Raw genomic sequence first — 20,023 nt, forward strand, 5'->3', positions numbered from 1 at the left:
AGGACCAAGTAAACCTAGACCATCCCTGACCGGGGTCTGTCCAGCCTGTTCTTAAGAACCTCCAATGATGGGGATTCCACAATCACCCTTGGAAGCTTATTCTAGTGCTTAACTATCCTTATAGTTGCAAAGTTTTTCCTGATATCACAGTCCTCTTCATAAGAGCGCTTAACATAGCTGAAGACTGTTATCAGGATTTTTATCATTTTTATTGCTCTCCTCTGTATTCTCTCCAATTTGTCTATATCTTTACGGAAGTGTGGCACCCAGAACTGGACGCAGTACTCCAGTTGAGGCCTCACCAGTGCTGAGTAGAGCAGGACAATTACCTCCAGGGTCTTGCATACAACACTCCTGTTAATGTACCCCAGAATTATATTAGCCTTTTTTTTGCAACTGCATCAGATTGTTGACTCGTATTCAATTTGTGATCCACTGTAACTCCCAGGTCCTTTTCAACGATAATACCACTTTGCCAGTTCGTCTCCATCTTGTAGTTGTGAATTTCTCCCCCCCGCCCCCGCATAAGTGTAGTAGTTTGCCCTTGTCTATATTAAATGTCACCTTGTTGCTTTGTTTATTGTTGGTATATTCAGTATCTGAGCACTGGGGGAAAATATACTTCTGCCAGTTAGAAGTCTGTCTTCATTTATTTATTTAGTTAGTTAGTTAGTTAACCCGCAACTCAATTTGTTTTCTTCTTACTGACTGATAGTACCAAAGTTGGTACTAGCCCCACCACACTTGGAATAGTAGCAGGCAGTGTGGAGAAATAGCACATCTTTCACTCCGTATCTTTTCTCTGGGGCTCTGTAAAAATTAGTAAAATTAAAACATGGCTCTGAAGCAGTGATTGTAATGCAGCCTGGAGAGAACTGCTGGGTATTCTGGTCATATGCTTCTGTAAGGAAGAATAAGGAATTTTTTCTCTTCTGGCCCTTAAAAGGCAGGTGAGTGCCCAGATTCCCAGGTATGTTGTTGCTAGCAGCAAACTGGCACCTTGTGGAATTTTTTTTTGTACCCTCCACTACTACTTCAAGTGATTGCTCCTGTGTATTCCACAGTAGGTGTGCGTGCTCGCCACTTGCACCAATGCCGGAAGTTTTTCCCTTAGCAGTACCCGTAGTGGGGGAGCACAGCTGCGACCCCTGGAGTGGCGCCTCTATATCGCACTATAAGGGGAGCTGCGCACTCGGTTCCTTCTTGCCGCCGGTGAAGGTAGTCGGAACTTAGTGCTCCAGCTCTGCTGCAGCACTGCCAACCTTAGTAGTACAACTCTTTTCAGTAGTTTGAATTCTAGTTAGTTGCCTGGCTCGGGGCATGCCCCATGCCCCAGGCTTCAAGTCGTGCGACTCCTGTCGCAGTTCTGTGCCCAGGAGCGATCTTCACACTCAGTGTCTTCGCTGTCTGGGCGAGACTCACGTAAGTGAGCGGTGTAAAATCTGCAGGTCGTTCAAGCCACGAACGAAATGCGAATGAGCTATCTGTCTCCGGGCCTTACTAATGGAGTTGGCATTGGCCCTGGCACCAGCACGCCGATCCAATCTGGTGCGCAGCGACACCCCATCAACTATTCTGCACCGCTCCCCCGCTAAGAAGCAAGGGGAAGACTCAGCGGTGCCAAGAAAAGGACAGTGGTGAGGCCACACCCGAGTTGAACAGCCCACGATCCCCCTCGGGACTCAGACCCCTGGCTCATACTGAGCGGAGTAGTCTGGTCCCATCCGTGTGTGCCTCGCCTGCGGTGCAGATACTGTCGAGCTGGAGGCAGCGCAGGTAGCATGTGACATCCTCGCCCTTCCAGTGCCGAGTGTGCCGCCAGAGATGGGCCCTCCATTCCAGAGGGAAGCTGCCGCTGGGAACTCATCGGCCATCCCCAGTTTGGCATAGCCCCCGCTCCGAGGATGAGGTACCTACCCATTCTGCGAGGCCATCTCGTAGCCCGCGTCAGACGCCCACCCCATTGACCGACTCACCTGAGAGGGAGTCCCGAACGTCCTCCGCTACCCGGAGGGGTCGTAGGCACCAAGAGAAGAGGCGTCGACGCTCCTCTTCCTTCTGGAGCTATAGGTCTCGACGCCATCGGGACTGCTGCTCACATTCGAGTGTTTGCTCCAACAGACGTCATTCGCGAAGCACCCATCGGCCGTCACCGGCACCGAGGCGTCGTAGCCATGGTCGCCATGGGGACTCTGGTAGCAGTACCTCTGACGGGTACAAGTCTTCCTCATTGAGATCTAAGTCTCGAAGCAGGCACCGACGCGGCCGTGAATGCTCCCATCGCTTGTATGGCACCGTGCGCTCTTCGGCTTCAGCACCCAGCCGCCTATCCCTGAGCCACGCCGTCCCGCAGGCTCAAGCAGCTCCGCTAGGTCCCCAAGTGGGGCACTGGCAAGGGGCACCCTGGCAGGGGCAGTGGTGTCAATGAGCACCTTGGCTCCAACCGCCGGCACCAGCGAGACCTTGTTTGGCAGCCGGTGTGTCGCAGGTGCATTCGATGTCCCCGCCTCGGCACCGGGAGAAGTCAACCGGCACCGAAGCAGTGGCACCGTATCCAGGCTCGGACTTTGGGGGTCAAACCACTGGCACCACCTGATGCCTTGGGGGCGGATCCGGTCCCGTCACCAGCACCGGAAGACTCTATTACGGTGCCACGACCCGTCTCGCAGGAGGACTTTAAAGCTCACCAGGAGCTCCTTAGGCGGGTTGCCTCAAACCTCCAGCTCCAGGCTGAGGAGTTGGAGGAGTCGTCGGACACCTTGTTCAACGTCTTGTCCTCCTCGGCACTGGTCCAGGTGGCCCTGCCTCTCCACCAAGGGGTGGCCAATATCTCGACTTTGCTTTGGCAAACCTCAGTGTCATTGGTGCCTATTTCTAAAAAGGCGGAGAGAAAATACTTTGTGCCCACAAGGGGGCACGAATATTTGTACTCTCACCCGGCCCCGAACTCTCTGGTGATGGAGTCGGTAAACCACTGAGAGAGGGATAGCCAACCCGCGTCCACTCCCAAGGATAAAGACGCCAGGTGATTGGATACCTTCAGCAGAAAGGTTTATTCATTGGCGAGCTTTCAACTCCGGGAGGCAAATCACCAAGCCCTCCTGAGCAGATATGATTTTAACTTGTGGGGGTCTCTGCCAAAATTGGAACCTCTTCTTCTTCTTCAGGAACAGGATAAGAAGGAGTTCAGAGCTTTGGTCAACGAAGGCACGGCGGCAGCGAAAGCGGCCCTCCAAGCGGCTTCAGACGCGGAGGATACAGCAGCCCGTTCAGTGGCCTCCGCTGTTGCCATGCACAGGGTGTCCTGGCTCTCACTGTCAGGGCTGTCTGCGGAGTCCCAGTCTCTCATGCAGGACTTGCCTTTCGATGGGTAGGCCCAGTTTGCAGAACAGATGGACATCTGTCTACACGGGATGAAGGACTCCCGCACCACCCTGCAAACCCTGGGCCTATATGTCCCACCAACTAAGGACAAACCCAGGCCACAGACCTTGGTTCCTCTGGCTAGAGGCAGATATGAGCCCCCGCCTAAAAGACCAAGGGAGCAGAGACGCAGGTCCCAGCGTCAATTCCGCTCGGCCCCTCGACCTGGGCCTGTCAAGGGCAAGAGGCAGGGGAAGAGGCACTTTTGACTCTTTGTGGGGGGCCACTGGGCCTGTTGCCAGGGAAGCCCCCCAGTTAATAAAGTTTGTGTCTGCAACTGTTTATCTGCCTTCCGAGTGCAATGGTCCTGTATAACGTTGGACCAATGGGTTGCAGTTCGCTTCGCCCCCTCCTCCACTCCCCCAGCCCCCGGAGGTTTCCGGGGATCTGGAGCACACCCTCCTTCTAGACCAGGAGGTGACACGCCTCCTCACCCTGGGCGTGGTGGAGAAGGTACCTCGGGAATTCCAGGGCAGGGGTTTTTACTCCCGGTATTTCCTGATCCCGAAGGCAAAGGGCGGGCTCAGGCCCATCCTTGACCTGCGGAACCTCAACCAGTTTATGGTCCGTTACAAGTTCCGTATGGTGTCCCTGGCCTCTATTATTCCATCCCTAGACCCGGGGGATTGGTTCGCAGCCCTGGACCTCCAGGATGCGTATTTTCACATCCATATTTTTGAGGGTCACAGGCGCTTCCTCCGCTTCCTGGTAGGGCCGGACCACTACCAGTTCACGGTCCTTCCCTTTGACCTTTCCACGGCCCCCAGGGTTTTTACGAAATGCATGGCGGTAGTGGCAGCCCACTTCAGGAGGAACGGGCTGCAAATCTTCCCCTACCTGGACTACTGGCTGCTCAAGGGCAAGTCTCGGTCCCAGGTGCAGGCCCAGCTAAAATTCTTACTGGCCACATGCGAGAGTCTAGGCTTAGTGGTAATCGAGGACAGGTCCACGTTAGTGCCGGTTCAGCGCATACACTTCATAGGAGCGCTGTTAGACTTGGTGGTGGCCACAGCGTCTCTCCCCCGGGACAGATTCGAGACGCTCAAAAGTCTCATAGCCTTAGTCACGGCCTTCCCCGTGTTGACGGCAAGGGTGTGCCTTCAAATCTTAGGCCATTGGCAGCATGTACCTCCGTGGTGCGACATGCCAGGCTCAGGATGAGGCCCCTCCAGCTCTGGTTGGCCTCCCAATATCCCCAAGCCAGGGATGGCCTGGACAAGGTTGTCACGTTACCCCCCCCAGCATAGTGGCCGGCCTCCAATGGTGGTCTCTCCCGGCCAACATGTTGCAAGGAATCCCATTCCGAGAGACCTCTCCCTCACTACAACTGGTGTTGGCGCCTCGGACCTGGGGTGGGGAGCCATCTGTTCTTGGTCCCACCTCTCCTGGAAGGTGGCTTTCTTGGTGGCTATCACCTCAGCCCATCGGGTCTCGGAGCTTAGGGCATTGACCTCTGAACCCCTGTATATGGTCTTCCATAAGGATAAGGTCCAGCTTTGCCCGCACCTGGCCTTTCTCCCCAAGGTGGTCTCCGCCTTCCATATGGAACAGGACATTTTCTTACCGGTACTCTGTCCTAAACTCCATTCCTCCAATGAGGAATGCCACCTACACACGCTAGACGTGCGTAGGGCGATGGCCTTTTACCTGGACCGTACTAGGCTGTTCAGGAAGTACTCGCAGCTGTTCGTTGCGTCGGCCGAGAGTATGAGCGGGTAACCGATCTCCACCCAGCACCTTTCCCGCTGGATCACCTCCTGCATACGCACGTGTTACAACTTGGCAGGGGTTCCCCCGCCACCTATTGTAAAGGCCCATTCCACGAGAGCACAGGCCTCGTTGGCTGCCTATGTGGCCCACATCCGTATCCAGGACATATGTAGGGCTGCCACGTGATCTTCTGTCCACACTTTTTCCTCACACTATGCAATCGTCTCCCAAGCACGGAATGACGCTGGGTTTGGTAGGGTGGTACTCCGTCCTGAGAGCCTCTAAACTCCTACCCACCTCCATCAGATATAGCTTGGAGTCACCTACTGTGGAATACACAGGAGCAATCACTCGAAGAAGAAAGGACAGTTACCTGTTCCGTAACTGGCGTTCTTCGAGATGTGTTGCTCCTGTCTATTCCACATCCCTCCCTCCTTCCCCTCTGTCGGAGTTGTCTGGCAAGAAGGAACTGAGGGTGGGGGGAGCGCGCGGCTCCCCTTATAGTGCAATATAGAGGCGCCACTCCAGGGGTCGCAGCTGTGCTCCCCCACTACGGGTACTGCTAAGGGAAAAACTTCCGGCACCGGTGCACGTGGCAAGCACGCACACCTACTGTGGAATAGACAGGAGCAACACATCTCGAAGAACGCCAGTTATGGAACAGGTAACTGTCCTTTTCCTTTAGTGACCCTCTCCTTCATGCTGGTCTGCGTATACATACTACTTGAGACCTCTAGTATGGCTCGTCCGCAGTGTTCAATTTATGCATGGGCTATCAGAGAATGAGGCTTTAATGCATTTATCATCATATTAGCCTTCTCCCCTTTAATTGTGTCCACATACTGCTGTAATATTTTGAGTAGCAGAGAAGGCTGAGCCCTCAACTCCAATATGTAAGAATACTGGGAACAGGGTAGATTTCTGGGAAAGGAAATAATGTTGGAGTTTTCTAACACTACAGGGCCCAAACCTAAGACCTACCTTTGACATAATGTTTGCCCTCAAGGGTTCTTCTCTGTAGTAGTGCAGTCCTTATGGATAAAGACAATTTCTGTTGAATATATCCACATATGTTCTTTTGAACAAAATTGAAACTAAATCCCAGTACAGGCATGAATGTGAAATTATTAAAAAACATGTCTCTTTAAAGAATAAATACAATGTAACAAAGTGACAAATTGATAGTGCAGAAGTGATTTTATGTAAGGCCCAAAATTAAAGGAAATATTTATCTTCTGCTTTTTTGTTTTTCTGTGGAGCAATGAAATTATACACAGTATTAAATCTTGATAATGAGTGACAATCTTTCTTATAAAACCTTATGGATGTATATGCGCCCTTTTCATATGCAAAAGAAGTGAAGTGTAGAATATAACCCTTGGAACAATTTATTTATTTATTTATTTATTTTTAATTGTGACTTCAAAGTTAAGATCCACTGTCAATGAGCATTTATAATATTCTAATGAGTAAAAGATACCTTAGGTACTTCGTATATTAAGCATTTCAGTAATCAATACACTCAATTTAAAAAAACACTTCCAAATATAAAATTACTTGGTTGAAATTAAAAACTTAATTCTTTGAAGACTTCTGTTCTCCTACACACCTACAAATACAGAACGCATATTTAACTGTAAAATATAATCACTATCACACTCAATAAACTGCTACTCTATTCAATATTACTAGATACAGACAAACACTCCAACTAGACTGATTAAGAAATGGCAATGGATGTGTACAAAATAGATCTTAAATTGGTATCCCATTGCATATAAATACCATTAAAAAGTAGTCTGAAAGAATTGTAGGTTGCCACAATCCAAATATTTTAAAAGCCAAAGAAACCTTCTCTAAAAGTAGCTGATAAATTAGGTTATAGTTTCTTCTATTCTGTGGCTATTTAATTATATCCTTATAGAAATCCTTTCTGGGGGACAAATACTAAATAAATAAATGTTCTGAGCACTCAGTATATTACTGAGCCATGCTCTTTTACTGTAGGCAAATAGAAAAACATGTTTTTGTGCTATGAGAGAACGACTTAATAGCTTTACTCCATCACACCACCTAAGAAACGACACTTGTTATTGATTAGCTATTTTCAGATGTCACATTGAAAAACAGAATGTGATAACACACAGGCTTTTTGAGATCTAAGGGCTTGATTCTACAAATGCTGTCTCCCATGCTTAGTCACTAGTCATGCATTTCTGTTGGTGGGAGGCTGTGTATTTTCTACACGTATGTAATCTTTATAGAAAAAAAAATCTGTGTTTTCTTACCTGGGCCATTGCCTGTGATTAAAAGTACCCAGGACAGGGTTTGAGAACCTGAGACAGTCCTGGCAGCAGAATTACTACTGTTGGCAGATATGTCAGAAGCTGATGGCATCCTACTGTGGATGTGTGTGTTCTCAGAACTGCTTACACTGAAAGCAGAAATGTTCTATCAGCAGTTGGGTCGCCAGGCATCTGTTTTCAACCAGAACGCCCGGTCGGAAAGGGACCCTGGCTACTCCTGTCAGCACTGCTGACCAGGCCATTAAAACTCCAGTTGACGGCGCAGAGGGGCTAAGGCAGGCTCCCTGTCTGCCCTGGTTCTGCGCGGCTCCTGGAAGCTGTCAACGGTTCCCTGCGGCCCCTAGATGCAGGGGCAATCGGGGAAGCTCCACATGCTGCCCCGACTCCGAGTGCCGGCTCTGTAGTTCCCATTGGCTGGGAACTGTGGCCAATGGGAGCTGTGGGAGCAGTGCCTGTGGGTATGGTGCCACCTGGTCACCCCTGCGCCTAGGAGCAGGGCCGGACATGCTGGCCACTTTTGGGAGCCATGCAGAGCCAGGGCAGGCAGGAAGCCTGCCTTAGCCCCGCTGCACCGCTGACTGGAAACCGACTGGGTAAGCGCTGACCGGCTGGAGCCCGTATCCTTAACTCCCTCTCTCACCGCCGGCCCTAGGTCACCTTCCGCACCCAAACTCCCTCCCAGAGCCCGCACCCTCTCCTGCACCCTAACCCCCTGTTGCAGCCCTGAGCCCCCTCCTGGAGCCCTCACCCCAACTCCTTCCTGCATCCAGACTCCCTCCTGGACCCCTCATCCCAACTCCTTCCCGCATCCAGACTCCCTTCTGGAGCCCTCACCCCAATCCCTCATCCCCGGCCCCATCCCAAAGCCCGCATCCCCAGCCAGAGCCCTCACCCCTTCCTGCACCCCAGCCTCCTACCCCAGCCCAGTGAAAGTGAGTGAGGGTAGGGGAGAGCAAGAGACTGAGGAAGGGGGGATGGAGTGAGTGGTGATGGGGCTTTAGGGAACAGGCAGGGCAGGGGGCAGGGCAAAGGTGTTCAGTTTTGTGTGATTAGAAAGGTGGCAACCCTAATCTGCAGTCATGCAGTTTTCTGAACTTGAGCGTAGCAAGCACAGTTTCAGTGTCATTTGGATGTTTTTGTTACCAGAAATCATGCGTAGGCTGGTGAGCTGTTTCATCAGTCAGGGAAGGAAAGCAAAGTGCACAGCCAAGTACTTTAAGGCCCCTTCTTCAGGGTACAGTTAATCGTTTATATCAAAGGACATAACCAACACAAAATAAAATGACTCAACTGAAAAATAGTGGTCATAATCCCCAGAGGCTTTTTCCTGCCTTAACTAGCCTTGAGGAAAGAGAGGACACACTCAGTGATTTCTGTTTTTTGGGGTTCCTTTTAGCAAGTTTCTAGCTCTCATAGTTGTGGAGAAAAGCGAAGTGAGTACACCCTAAAGGCACAGAAACCAGAAGACAAATAAAAAGAACCCAGTATTTATTGTCTTTTTTAAAAAAAAATCTGATTTTTCAAGTTTAAGTGTTGACTTCTCAATGCTTGGGTTTGGAAATACTGCACAATACCTTTCTCTGTGATCCTTGTGGATCCAGCAGGGATAGGCAGTGATCCCTTAACCCTTTCAGGGCAGCTACTTTACCTTGTCACACCATGTTATGTACTAACCACCCTCTGGACCAGTAGTTCTCAACCTGTTTGCCATTGTGGACCACATATGCAGCTCTGTGTTATGTGGGCTTCATCAACACAATATATATACTACCCATACATCTTAAAGAAAAAAAGGTTTTGTATTTGTTATATGATAACAATATGATTCAATCAATATAGTACCTTTCATTTCAACACCAGCAAATGTCTACCATGGAGCATTTTAAATTGGCACTGTTGACTGTTAAATTAATTAATTTATTTCAAGGGTGGCATGGCATTGTGTATTGCCACCCTCACTTCTACGCTGCTGCTGAGCTGAGCACCCAGAGAGCATGGCTGTGGAGCCTGCCTGCAGAGATGGGGACTGTCCCCTATGCACTGAGCCACACATGCACCCATTCCCCCAGCCAGGGACTGTCCCTCATGCACCCAGCTCCCCCACCTATGGACTGCAGTTAATGCTTTGTCATAAATCATACATCTTTCGCTTTCTTTACTGTGGCACTGGAGAAGAGAAATTACTGTATTAAATGAAAAGTAATGCCATTGTGATAAATCTATGTAGATTTTGCTATTCACCAAAGAATACATATAAAGTATCACAAATTTAAACAAATTGAAGAACTGCTAAAAAAAATAAAGAAGCTAATAATAGATGTACCAAACTTTTAGTAGCCATTTAGAAAAAATGAAGCTAATACTACTAGAATTATCCATCATTACAGAAAATTAATATTTAGTGGTGACAAAAATAGATGGGGCTCAAAGAAACTCCAGTTTACTATTTACAAAGTTTATTTTTTAGTCATTGATTGGACTTCTAAAGTACTTCTCCTTGTCCACACAGAACCTAGTCTGATTCCTTTTTGTGTTTAATCTGAAATAGGAAGAGAGTATTCTCTCTTTTTATAGCATCAGTGTTATAAAGGAAAGACATAAGTTTAGGTCAGGCTAAAAATCAGACTTGACTTCCCTTTTGTCAACTGATGTGTTGATGGGTGCACAATTAATGTCACAGAAATTTGTATCCCTGTATGGGGGGAGAGTCATAATCAAGTAGACATTTACATTATATTAATTGTGCTTGCAATTTGTAGACACTGAAAGGGAGGACAGGTTTTAAAAGAAAGAGAGAATCTGTCCGCTTAAGAATTTGTTTATAGCTGTGTCGGTCCCAGGATATTGGAGAGAGACAAGGTGGGTGAGGTAATATCTTTTATTGGACCAACTTCTGTTGGTGAAAGAGACAAGCTTTTGACCTACAAAGGTCATCTCTTCTTCAGGTCTTAAGAATGTGTAAAGTGGAAATAAAGTCTTAAAGAAAAGTTTCAGAAATATTTGTCAAGATGCTCTATAAACTTTTTGATTTTCTCCTACAGTACTGCAGCCTCCACTTGAGTTCTCCACTTCAGAGCTGGTATTTCAGTCAAGAAGCATACATTTAGAGATTGCTGATGAAAGTCTGAGCACTCAGGTAAATAAACACACATGTTTTTATGACTATTCTGAGCCTAATCTTTTACTTTACTGGGACTGTAAAAGAGGTACTTGTTTAAATTACATTGTGTGTTCTTAATAACTACATAATTTTTTTCTAGTGTGTGTGCTTATGGATTCCAAAGTGTTTTTATCATTGTTCTAAACTGCTGTGAGTTTCATATTGGTCTCTAAAAATTATGACTTTTGCTCAGTTTCTGGCTTAGACTTGATTTTACCCTCTGATTCATGAACTAAATTGTGCGCACCATGGGAAACTGGCTACCACAATGCATGAGCAGTAGTTGACTTTCAAAGATGTCCAGTGATGATGCGTACTGTGATCATGTCTGAGCTCATACTTGAAGATTTTTTGCAGCATATTTTATGCAGACAGTTAATAATTCATGACATACTCTTAATTTTATAAGTATGAGTTTTTCTTCTTGAAAAAGCCTTTGCAGATCCCCCATGTGGCAATCATATGTTATGCTTCATGATCGTAGGAGCATGCTAGCACAGCTTAGCATTTGGGTAGCATGCTCACACTGATTATTTTGTGGAAGTTCTGTAGCTTGTGATACACAGGAGATCAGACTAGATCACAATGGCCCCTTCTGACCTTGGAATCTCTGAAGCTACAGATCCAAAGTACCAACAGTGGTATAGAAAGGTTAACCTTTCCCCCTTTATTTTCTTCAGTTCCGCACTTTCTGCTGGTGACAGTGGCGTTGGAATTATTTCCCTCATCCTTCATTGCATAGTTACTATTTTCCTTGACATTTTTAGTTAAATCCGTAGTTATTTTAGGTCTTGTTTTTATGTAGCAATTTGTTAGTGTTTTGTAATAGTATTGTTAGGATCCTTTATTTTTGGATCCAGAGAAGCATTCATAGTTTAAAAGTTGTCCTTCATGCCATAATAAAATGTCTGACATGACCATCAACCAGGTGCTTAAAATGTATAGGAGGAGAGATAATCTTTTCTACTTGTTCAAGATCAATTTTTCACCTTTTAAATTTTCCCAGCCATGGTGGGTGGGTAGGGGGAAACAAAAATGCTAGATCAGAGTCCATATTGTCACTTTAATCTGCATAGGTATTGGAGGATATATACTATATAGCCCAAGTTAAAGTTTCCTCAAGAAGCCTCTGGAAAGGGTCCTTCTGGAATCATGAAAGAGATGAGCTACATTCTCTTTAATGATCTATTTAAGATACGTGGGAAGTCATTGTCTTCTAGCAGATCCCCTGAACTTCTCTATGTGAAGGGTGATATTTCTTGAATGAAGAAGTTAGAGGAACTCTGTCCTTTTCACCAGCTGTCTCCTTGATCACCTCTCTCTCCTACTGGTGACATCATGGCCTTCCAGGAGATAATAGTGTGGGATAGTTTTAATCTATGGAGTAGGCTTAGGCAGCTTATAATGCATGTCTGGCTGGCTAAGTCTTGACCCTCATGAAGGTTAGTTCTTATAGCTTGCCTTCAAGGTCACGTTTACACTGCAGCTGGCAGTGTGCTTCCCAGCTTGCATAGACAGTTGAGCACTATCTCTGCTCGAGCTAGCACACTAAAAATAGCAGCATATCTGGAGGTAGATTGGGCAGTTCGTGGGCTAGCCACCCAAATCATACCCAAGGGGTTTGATTAGGTTTATACTCGGATGGCTCAGGTGGAGGAAGCATGCATCTGTCTACCCAAGCTGGAAGCATGCTCCCAGCTGCAGTGTAGATGTACCCTGACAGGCAGTCTAAGAGGACTAACATTCATGAGGGTCAAGACTTAGCCAGACCTGCATTATGAGCTGCCTATAATGCATCTCAAGTTTTGTCTCATTCTCTCTGGTCTGCTGTGGCCATTCAGAGATATCACTGGTTCAGGACTTCAGATAAAAGTGCTGGAATTGCCTTTTTGAAGGCACACAGCCTTTCCAGTGTTAAAACCAATGATCACTTGAGCAGACTCAGACTAGTTTTTTGGCCCAGTCTTTTCAGGGTTTTAGTCTGTCTTTAGGATGAACGTGCTGTCCTTTAGGTGTGAGAAATAGTATCAGCAGCACTCAGGAGACTAAATTAGATATCCAATCTTAGGGTAAGCAAAGGTAGTTTCAAAGTGCCTTTCATTTCAAAGAGAGTTGGCTTAGGGAGAGGGCTTATCTTCTGTTCCTTCACAGAGGCTACTTTATACTCTGATGCAATGATGTTGGGACCTTCGTGGGCAGCCAGATGCCAGTATGTTTCAACACTATTCCCTTTTTGCAGCCTTCTCCTTCTGGAGATAACTTATCCCGGTTTCTGCCAGTAACGTTTTGGCTAAGGACCTGGTGTGTGCTGAAATTTATCCAAAAGAGCTACAGTTTTCAGTTCAATGGCATTTCTTATACCCTGGCTCTCTCCATATATTCTCATGAGAAACTTTTGAGGGGTGAAGTCACAACCCTGCACCTGGGGATAATGTAGCAGATGGACGATCCACTTTACTAGGGCAAAGGTTCTTATTCTTGCTATTCAGCAAAAAAAAAGGTGGGTTTTTAAAATTGGCTCTAAACTTTTGTAATCTCAACAAGTTTTTCAACAGAAGAATCTATATATGTAGTATCTTCTAGAACTGTAATGTCAGGTCTCTTTGATAGTGTATCCAGTTCTTGCAAAATTTCACCGGTACCAGTAGAAGTTCTCCCATCTGCATTTGCCTTACCACCACTGCTATCATAAATGCAGTTAATCTACTTATCACACACTAGTTCATGATTGATAGCCAACTTGCTATTACTCCAGGTTATTCTTATTACATTGAAGAAATGCGTGTCATATTTAAGATTTGAGAAAATGGTTTTCCTTCCTAGGTAGGAAACATTGTTCTTTGTGAATGGTGAGTGCTGGCAAGTGTGCTATCTGTGAACCATGAGACATGCTTATTTTCTTACTTTACAGGTATAAACTGCATACTCTATTGCTCTCTAGAGTGCTCTGTTGAACTTTGTGTAAATTGTTTCTTCTTTGTAGATAAAAAGCACAACATACAATAGTAACTTGTTTTCAACAGGAAAAGCTTAATATTTAGTGATGTGAAAAATAACATAATGCTTATTGCATTCTGTCATCTTGCATCCTTGTTTACCTACAACTGTTTACAGAAGTTTGACCTGAAGAATATCTCAAGGCAACCGGTGACATGGCAATTAGATCTTGATGGTGCAGGAAAAGCCATAGAAGATGGCATTTTTAAATTTAGTCTGTGTGCTGGAGTTCTTGATCCAGGACAAAAAACTAGTATCACCGTAGGCTTCTGCCCATGTAAGTATTTTTCTGAATTTGTCAACTTTTATATAAATGTTTGTTTGTTCAAGATTCCATTTCCAGAGGTGTATTTAAGGCTACTTTCACTGTGAATCAGCACATTTTCTTTGCTGAAATACGTTTGAAGAGCTAATTTGCTCAGATAGCCAACTTTGGTAAAAACTGAAATAAAACTATAAACAGCCCCTTTCTTGAACTCCTAAGTTACATAGGTTGAAGCCAGGAAGATAGGAAATGCTACTTTTATCTTTAAACTATCTAGTGCAACAGGTTCCATGATTATGCCAATGGAAAAAAACCCTGTTGAAGCTCAGAGAACTAAGAGTGCTGCAGTCTGGACAGCTCAGGAAAGGGAAATTGCTTGAAACATTTCTTCTGTCTGTATAGCATAGGATACCTGAGACCTTTCCTTGGGGAAAGCTTAGGGGGATGAGACTAGATTCAAATTAATGGGTTCCTCTGTGAATTTAAGGGACACTGGTTTCAGGCTTTCATCTCATTCTAGGACAGTGTCTGAATGAGGCTCATTAGGTGAGTGTGGAAGAAGTTTGTTCTGTGGATAAAATAATTCCTACACTCTTCTGTGTTGTCAGTCCTGCACCTTTAATGAGAGCTTATTTTAAGTGAAGTAAAAAATTAAAACTCTGTGGACTAAGGAGAATTTGGAGGGGGGGGGGGAAGGGGAGGTGAGGTGTGTGAGAGTGGTTTTTGTTTTTTTTTCCTAACTAGCCAGAATATAGAAATAAAATGCAATTTATCTTTTTAGAAGACTTTAAGGTTGGGACAATTCGTATGTTTTTGAACAGTCCTAATTGATTTAGTCAAGTAGATTTTGTATATAAAAGGTAAAACATATCCCTACAAAAATTCCGGAGGAGACTCTCAAGATTATAGTCACTTGGAAACCCTAGAACAGGAAGTAATTACTGTGACAGAAATTGCCATCACATGTAATACCTTTGGGGACCATATTGTATTAAGTTTATGTATCATTGTGGGCCAAGGACTGTATGCAGCTTCAATAGGGGAAGGGTTATCGTGGCTCCTCCAGGAATCACGAACAGTGGGGGGTGATTAAAATGCATCACCCTATGTTGTAAACATCTCCAGAGAGGTTTCACCCCCTGGAAAGGCTTGCCTATATTGGTTAAATCTGGATTTTTCCAAAGACCAACAGACAAAGAAAGGGCTTTTTGATATAAAAAGGCTGCACTTAAACTGATTCAGGGCCTTTTTGCTGATCCAGCAAATGGACAGGGCCTTCTGTCCAAAAGGGGCCCCAACCCTTGCAGAAGGGTTGGGAAGACTTTGGCCTTCAGGGCCTCAGGAGTCTGGTGGGTGACCTCTGGTAAGTTTATAGCCTGTGTATAGGAACTTCTACTGTTTTTATGTTTACTCTGTAATGCTTTTATCTAAAGAATAAAGGTGCTTGATTAGGAAGAGCTGTGTGGTTACTTGTATGTGCTGGCAACACACTGTTCTTAGCCCTCTCAGAGAAAGCAAAGCACAGGCTCTGGCCTCTAGGCAGATTGGCTTGCTGGGGATATTGTAATATAAGACAAGGAATTGTGCAGCCTTAAAACACCCATCGGGAGAGAGTGAGATGTGGGTTTCTACCCAAGGGAGGTGATGTCTGGGAGTCAGACGCCTTAAATGGGCCCATGGAGGGACCTAGGGAAACTAAGAACCATGGAGGGGGAAGACACTGCTGAAAAAAATATGGAACTGAACTTGTAATCTGAAGTAAACAATGGAAAGCATTGTAGTCTAGTTACATCTTATTACCAAAAAGGCTACGGGCTGCAGGCTGATTCTATATATTACATTGAGAAGATGTGTTATGTTCTACTCTATGCACATATGTACATCTGTTCTCATGTAAGACCACAATCTACTTACAAAAATATAAATTGTTCTTCGAGTGCTGGTCCCTGTGTGGATTCCAAATGTGGGTATGCATGCGCGCCATGCACCAGAGCCACAACTGTTGCTAGTAGTGTCTGTTGACATGTGCATGCATCATGCATTGGCCACGTAGTGCGTCCGAGGCTTTATGAGGCTCTGCGGGTCGATGCTGCTCCAGTTCCCTCTTCCCGCCGCATGGCTACAGTTGTACCCTGTTCCTCTGTGCTCTTAGTCACCGTATATAGCTCTTATTCACTGTATATAGTTCTCCTTGTTTTTAGTCAGTTAGTTGCCCATTCTTTGTCTGTAGTTAGTTAGATTGTTTGTTTGGACTTCCGCCTTTGGGGGCTTCTCTATCCTCCCTGGGGATTATGTCCCATCAAGCTGGTTTTAAAAACTGTGCCTCATGCCCTCACTCCTTCTCAGTAAACGATGAGCACACCATCTGCCTGTATTGTCTGGGTGAAGCCACCATCGTTTTCCGCTGCTCCATTTGCCGCTCCTTTCTATAGCGGACCTGAGCAGCTTGTGAGCTTTGGCTCTGAAATTTCTTAATGGTGGAGGCAATGCACCCATGTGCGCAGCAAGACCTGGCTCTGATGGAACCACTGGAGCGATGTCTGTCACAGACAGCGAGCGCTTCACCAGCGAGCGCTTCACCCTCCTATGTGGCACCACTGGCACTGATGAAACCTCACCATGTGCACAAGAAGCATGGGAATAAGGGTGGATCTCTGACAGGGACCGCCTCAAAGCGCAGCATTTCCTCCCTGAGCCGGGACCGTTCGGGCAAGGAGTCGCGCACTACAGCTGACGGTCTGACTTCAACTTCAGCACCAGGTTCAAACAAAGTGCAAACAGAGTATCCTCTAAATGTCACTGTTTTCTACTGGCCCCATCTATGCAGGCACAGGGACCCTTTACTTCGCTCCTGGCTCCATCAACTCCACTGGGATTCTTGGGTTCGGTGCACCTGGTCACACACAGTCCAGGCTGCTCATCACCTTTCACACTGATGGCGGAGCTTATGTTACCCGTCACCCACACTGCACATCTCTGACCCAAACGGCCACCCGCCAGCATGAGCCCTTGGACACTCCAGCCCCATCTGCACCGACGATCCCGACTGCCCTGCTGGAACTGCCCATCCCTACCGCTGCTTTGTCATCACTGGACAATGCCCTTATCCCGTCTTCCCTCTCCCCACTGGATGACCGCTTGCAGTATCAGTCCCTATTTTTTTGCATGGCTATTACCCTCAGCCTCCCAGTGGAGGATGTTCAGGACCCCCAAGGTCAATTCCTGGACATTTTTCAACCCCAGGGACCCACCCGCACAGCTTTGCCCATCTACTCTGCCATATTGAAACTGGCCCAGACAGTGTGGCACACACCAGCCTCTTGTGCCCCTACACCAAAATGAGCAGAATGCCACTATTTTGTTCCCTCCAAGGGCACAGATTTTCTCTTCACCCACCTGCTGCCAAATTCTCTAGTAATCAATGTTGCTACTGAATATGCCTGCCAGCAGCACTTCAAATCTGCAATGCAAAGAAACTGGACTTGCTGGGTAGAAAAATTTATTCATTGGCAGGATTACAATTCCATATTGCCAGCTACCAGGCTATTCTGGCCAAATACGACTTCCTCTTCTATTCTAAGTTTGCAGAATTCCAGGATTCTTTCTTCCGACTGATAGCAGGACATCCAGTGCATGCTGAATGAGGGCAAACTGGTAGAAAAATTCACGCTCCAGGCTGCAGTAGAATCTGCAGACGCTGCCTCTTGCTCCTTAGCGTCCAGGGTTGTCCTTCATTGCGACTCATGGCTCCAATCCAGTGGTCTTCCTAAAGAGGTCCAGATGATGCTGGAAGACCTTCCCTTTGACAACAATAAACTGTTTAGCGATAAGATGGACAAGTCCCTTCATTTCCTTAAGGACTCTCATGCCACCCTGTGCTCCCTGGGCATCTATACCCCAGCCCCCATCCTCCCACAACAGCATCCACCCTTCCGCCCTTGTCTTTGCACCAGCTATCAACCATACCCCCCAGTGACCCTTTGAAGCACCTTGCCATTGCCCTCGCTCCCAACGGCCCCGACACACTTCTTCAGCCACCTCGGTAGCCTCAACTTCCCACCGACCGTTCAAACAATCGTTTTGACTCTCATGTCTAGAACTGCAAACTATCACAATCCTTCCGGTTGTACCACACGTCATATTCGGGGGCTGCCTTGCACTCTTCACCCGCAATTGAAGCTTGATCACCTTTGACTGCTAGATACTGGACATCATCTGTCAAGGATACCTGATCAAATTCCTTTCCTTTCCCCCATGCCACCTACCCGGGGGCCGCCCATCAGACCCTTACCCAAACTATTTTCTCAGCAAAGCCACTGCCCTTCTCCACAAAGGTGCCATAGAACTTGTGCCGCACTGCCACTGTAGTCGTGGCTTCTATTCCCCCTATGTCCTCATTCCAAAGAAAGGGGCTAGTCTGTGCCGCATCCTGAACCTCTCCTACTTAAACAAATTCATCTGCAATTTTTGCTTCCGGATGGTCACGCTCCCTCTTATTATCCCCTCCCTTTCCCATGGAGCCTGGTTCACGGCTCTCGATATGAAAGATACCCATTACCAATTCTGTGTCCTCCCCTTTGGGATCATATTTATGAAGGTCTTTGCGGTCGTTGCAGCCCACATGCGTGGACTGGGCCACACCCTATTTCCTTACATGGATGACTGGCTTCTGGTGGCACCCTCTCACTCCACCTCCTGACCAGCATATGCACCCTGCATATCCCCCTTCACAAATTAGGAGTCTGCATCAACAAAGAAAAATCCAGCCTCTTCCCTACCCGCACACTTACCTTTATAGGAGCACATTTGGACTCGGTGGCAGCCAGAGCCTTTCTCCCCATGGACTGATTTACCATTATTGTTTCCCTTAGTACCATGCTCTGACATGGTCCACGCACGTCTGCCCGCCAATGTCGCTCCCTTTTAGGAAACATGGTGGCCTGCACTGCTGTTATACCACATGCCTGTCTCTATATGCGCTGCCTCCAACCTTGGCTCCGCACAGTTTACGATCCACAGTTAGAACCACTCACCAAGCTGCTGGTCCTCCCTCTCCTGGTGCAACCCATCCACAGCCCTAGTGGGCATGCTCCCTCACCACAGATGCATCCTTAGTGGGCTGGGGCACCCTCCTGGACAGCCACACAATTCAGGTCTCTGGTCCATGAGAGAAGCATGGATGCATATCAATATCCTTGAGCTCCAAACAGTTCATCTGGCCTGCCAAGCCTTTCTGGACTTTCTCCACTCCTGCCATGTACAGATACTATCAGACAACATGACGGCAGTCATCTATATAAACAAATAGGACAGCGCCAGGTCCCCCTCTCTGTGCACAGAAGCCGTCCACCTGATGGAACTGGTGCCTCCGACACCAAATCACCCTACACGCAGTACACCTCCCAGGCACCAGCAACACTCTGACAAACTCAGCCGTTCTTTCCATGCTAACCACAAGTGGAAGCTCCACAACCCCACTCACCAATCTCTTTTCTACCAATGGGGCCTCTCTTCTACCATGACCTCTTTGTGATGCTCTCAGGGCAGTGTCCTTCTCGTTCCCTGGATTGCACGTCTACTCTATGCCTTCTGCCAACTCCCCTTCTCCCCGAATATAAAATACACAAAGACCGGGAACAGTGATCCTTATAGCCCCCTCCTGGTCTCGCCAATACTGTTACACTGATCTTTCACCTCTCTGCTCGCCCATTCCCCTCCCCAACATTCTGAATCGTCTGATGCAGGACCGCAGCCACCTGCAACACCCCAACACATACCCCCTTCACTTCACAGCTTGATATTTGGTTGGGGATCCTGTGTAGACCAGGCCTGCTCTACACCCATCTGCAACATCCTCACTAATAGCAGAGGACGTTCAACTCACATGTGTTACTCTGCCAAATGGCATTGCTTCACGGCCTGAGTGAGTCGACATAATATTCCTACCAACTCTGTCTCCATTCCTACTCTCCTAAACTACCTCCTCCATCTCCGCCAATCAGGCCTAGCGCACTCCTCCATCCAAGTTCACCTAGCTGCTCTCAGTGCCTTCCTTCCTCCTGGGGATGGCTCCTCTGTATTCACACATCCAAAGACCTCCAGATTTCCTCAATGTTTTTCCTCCTGTCCGACAGTCCATCCCGCCTTGGAACCTCAACCTAG

General features: G+C 47.1%; 1 protein-coding gene across 1 annotated transcript in view; it reads left to right on the forward strand.

Moving 5' to 3' along the window:
• The window catches only part of CFAP47 (cilia and flagella associated protein 47), a 643,784-nt gene that overhangs the window by 79,585 nt on the left and 544,176 nt on the right, over nt 1-20,023 (forward strand). Inside the window, exons 23-24 of the mRNA XM_054005907.1 lie at nt 10,481-10,575; nt 13,714-13,873. Coding sequence (XP_053861882.1) covers nt 10,481-10,575; nt 13,714-13,873 — 255 coding nt within the window. The remainder of the gene's footprint in view (nt 1-10,480; nt 10,576-13,713; nt 13,874-20,023) is intronic.

This window comes from Malaclemys terrapin, chromosome 1 (assembly GCF_027887155.1).
Source record: "Malaclemys terrapin pileata isolate rMalTer1 chromosome 1, rMalTer1.hap1, whole genome shotgun sequence".
In the NCBI taxonomy this organism is placed as follows: Eukaryota; Metazoa; Chordata; order Testudines; family Emydidae; genus Malaclemys; species Malaclemys terrapin.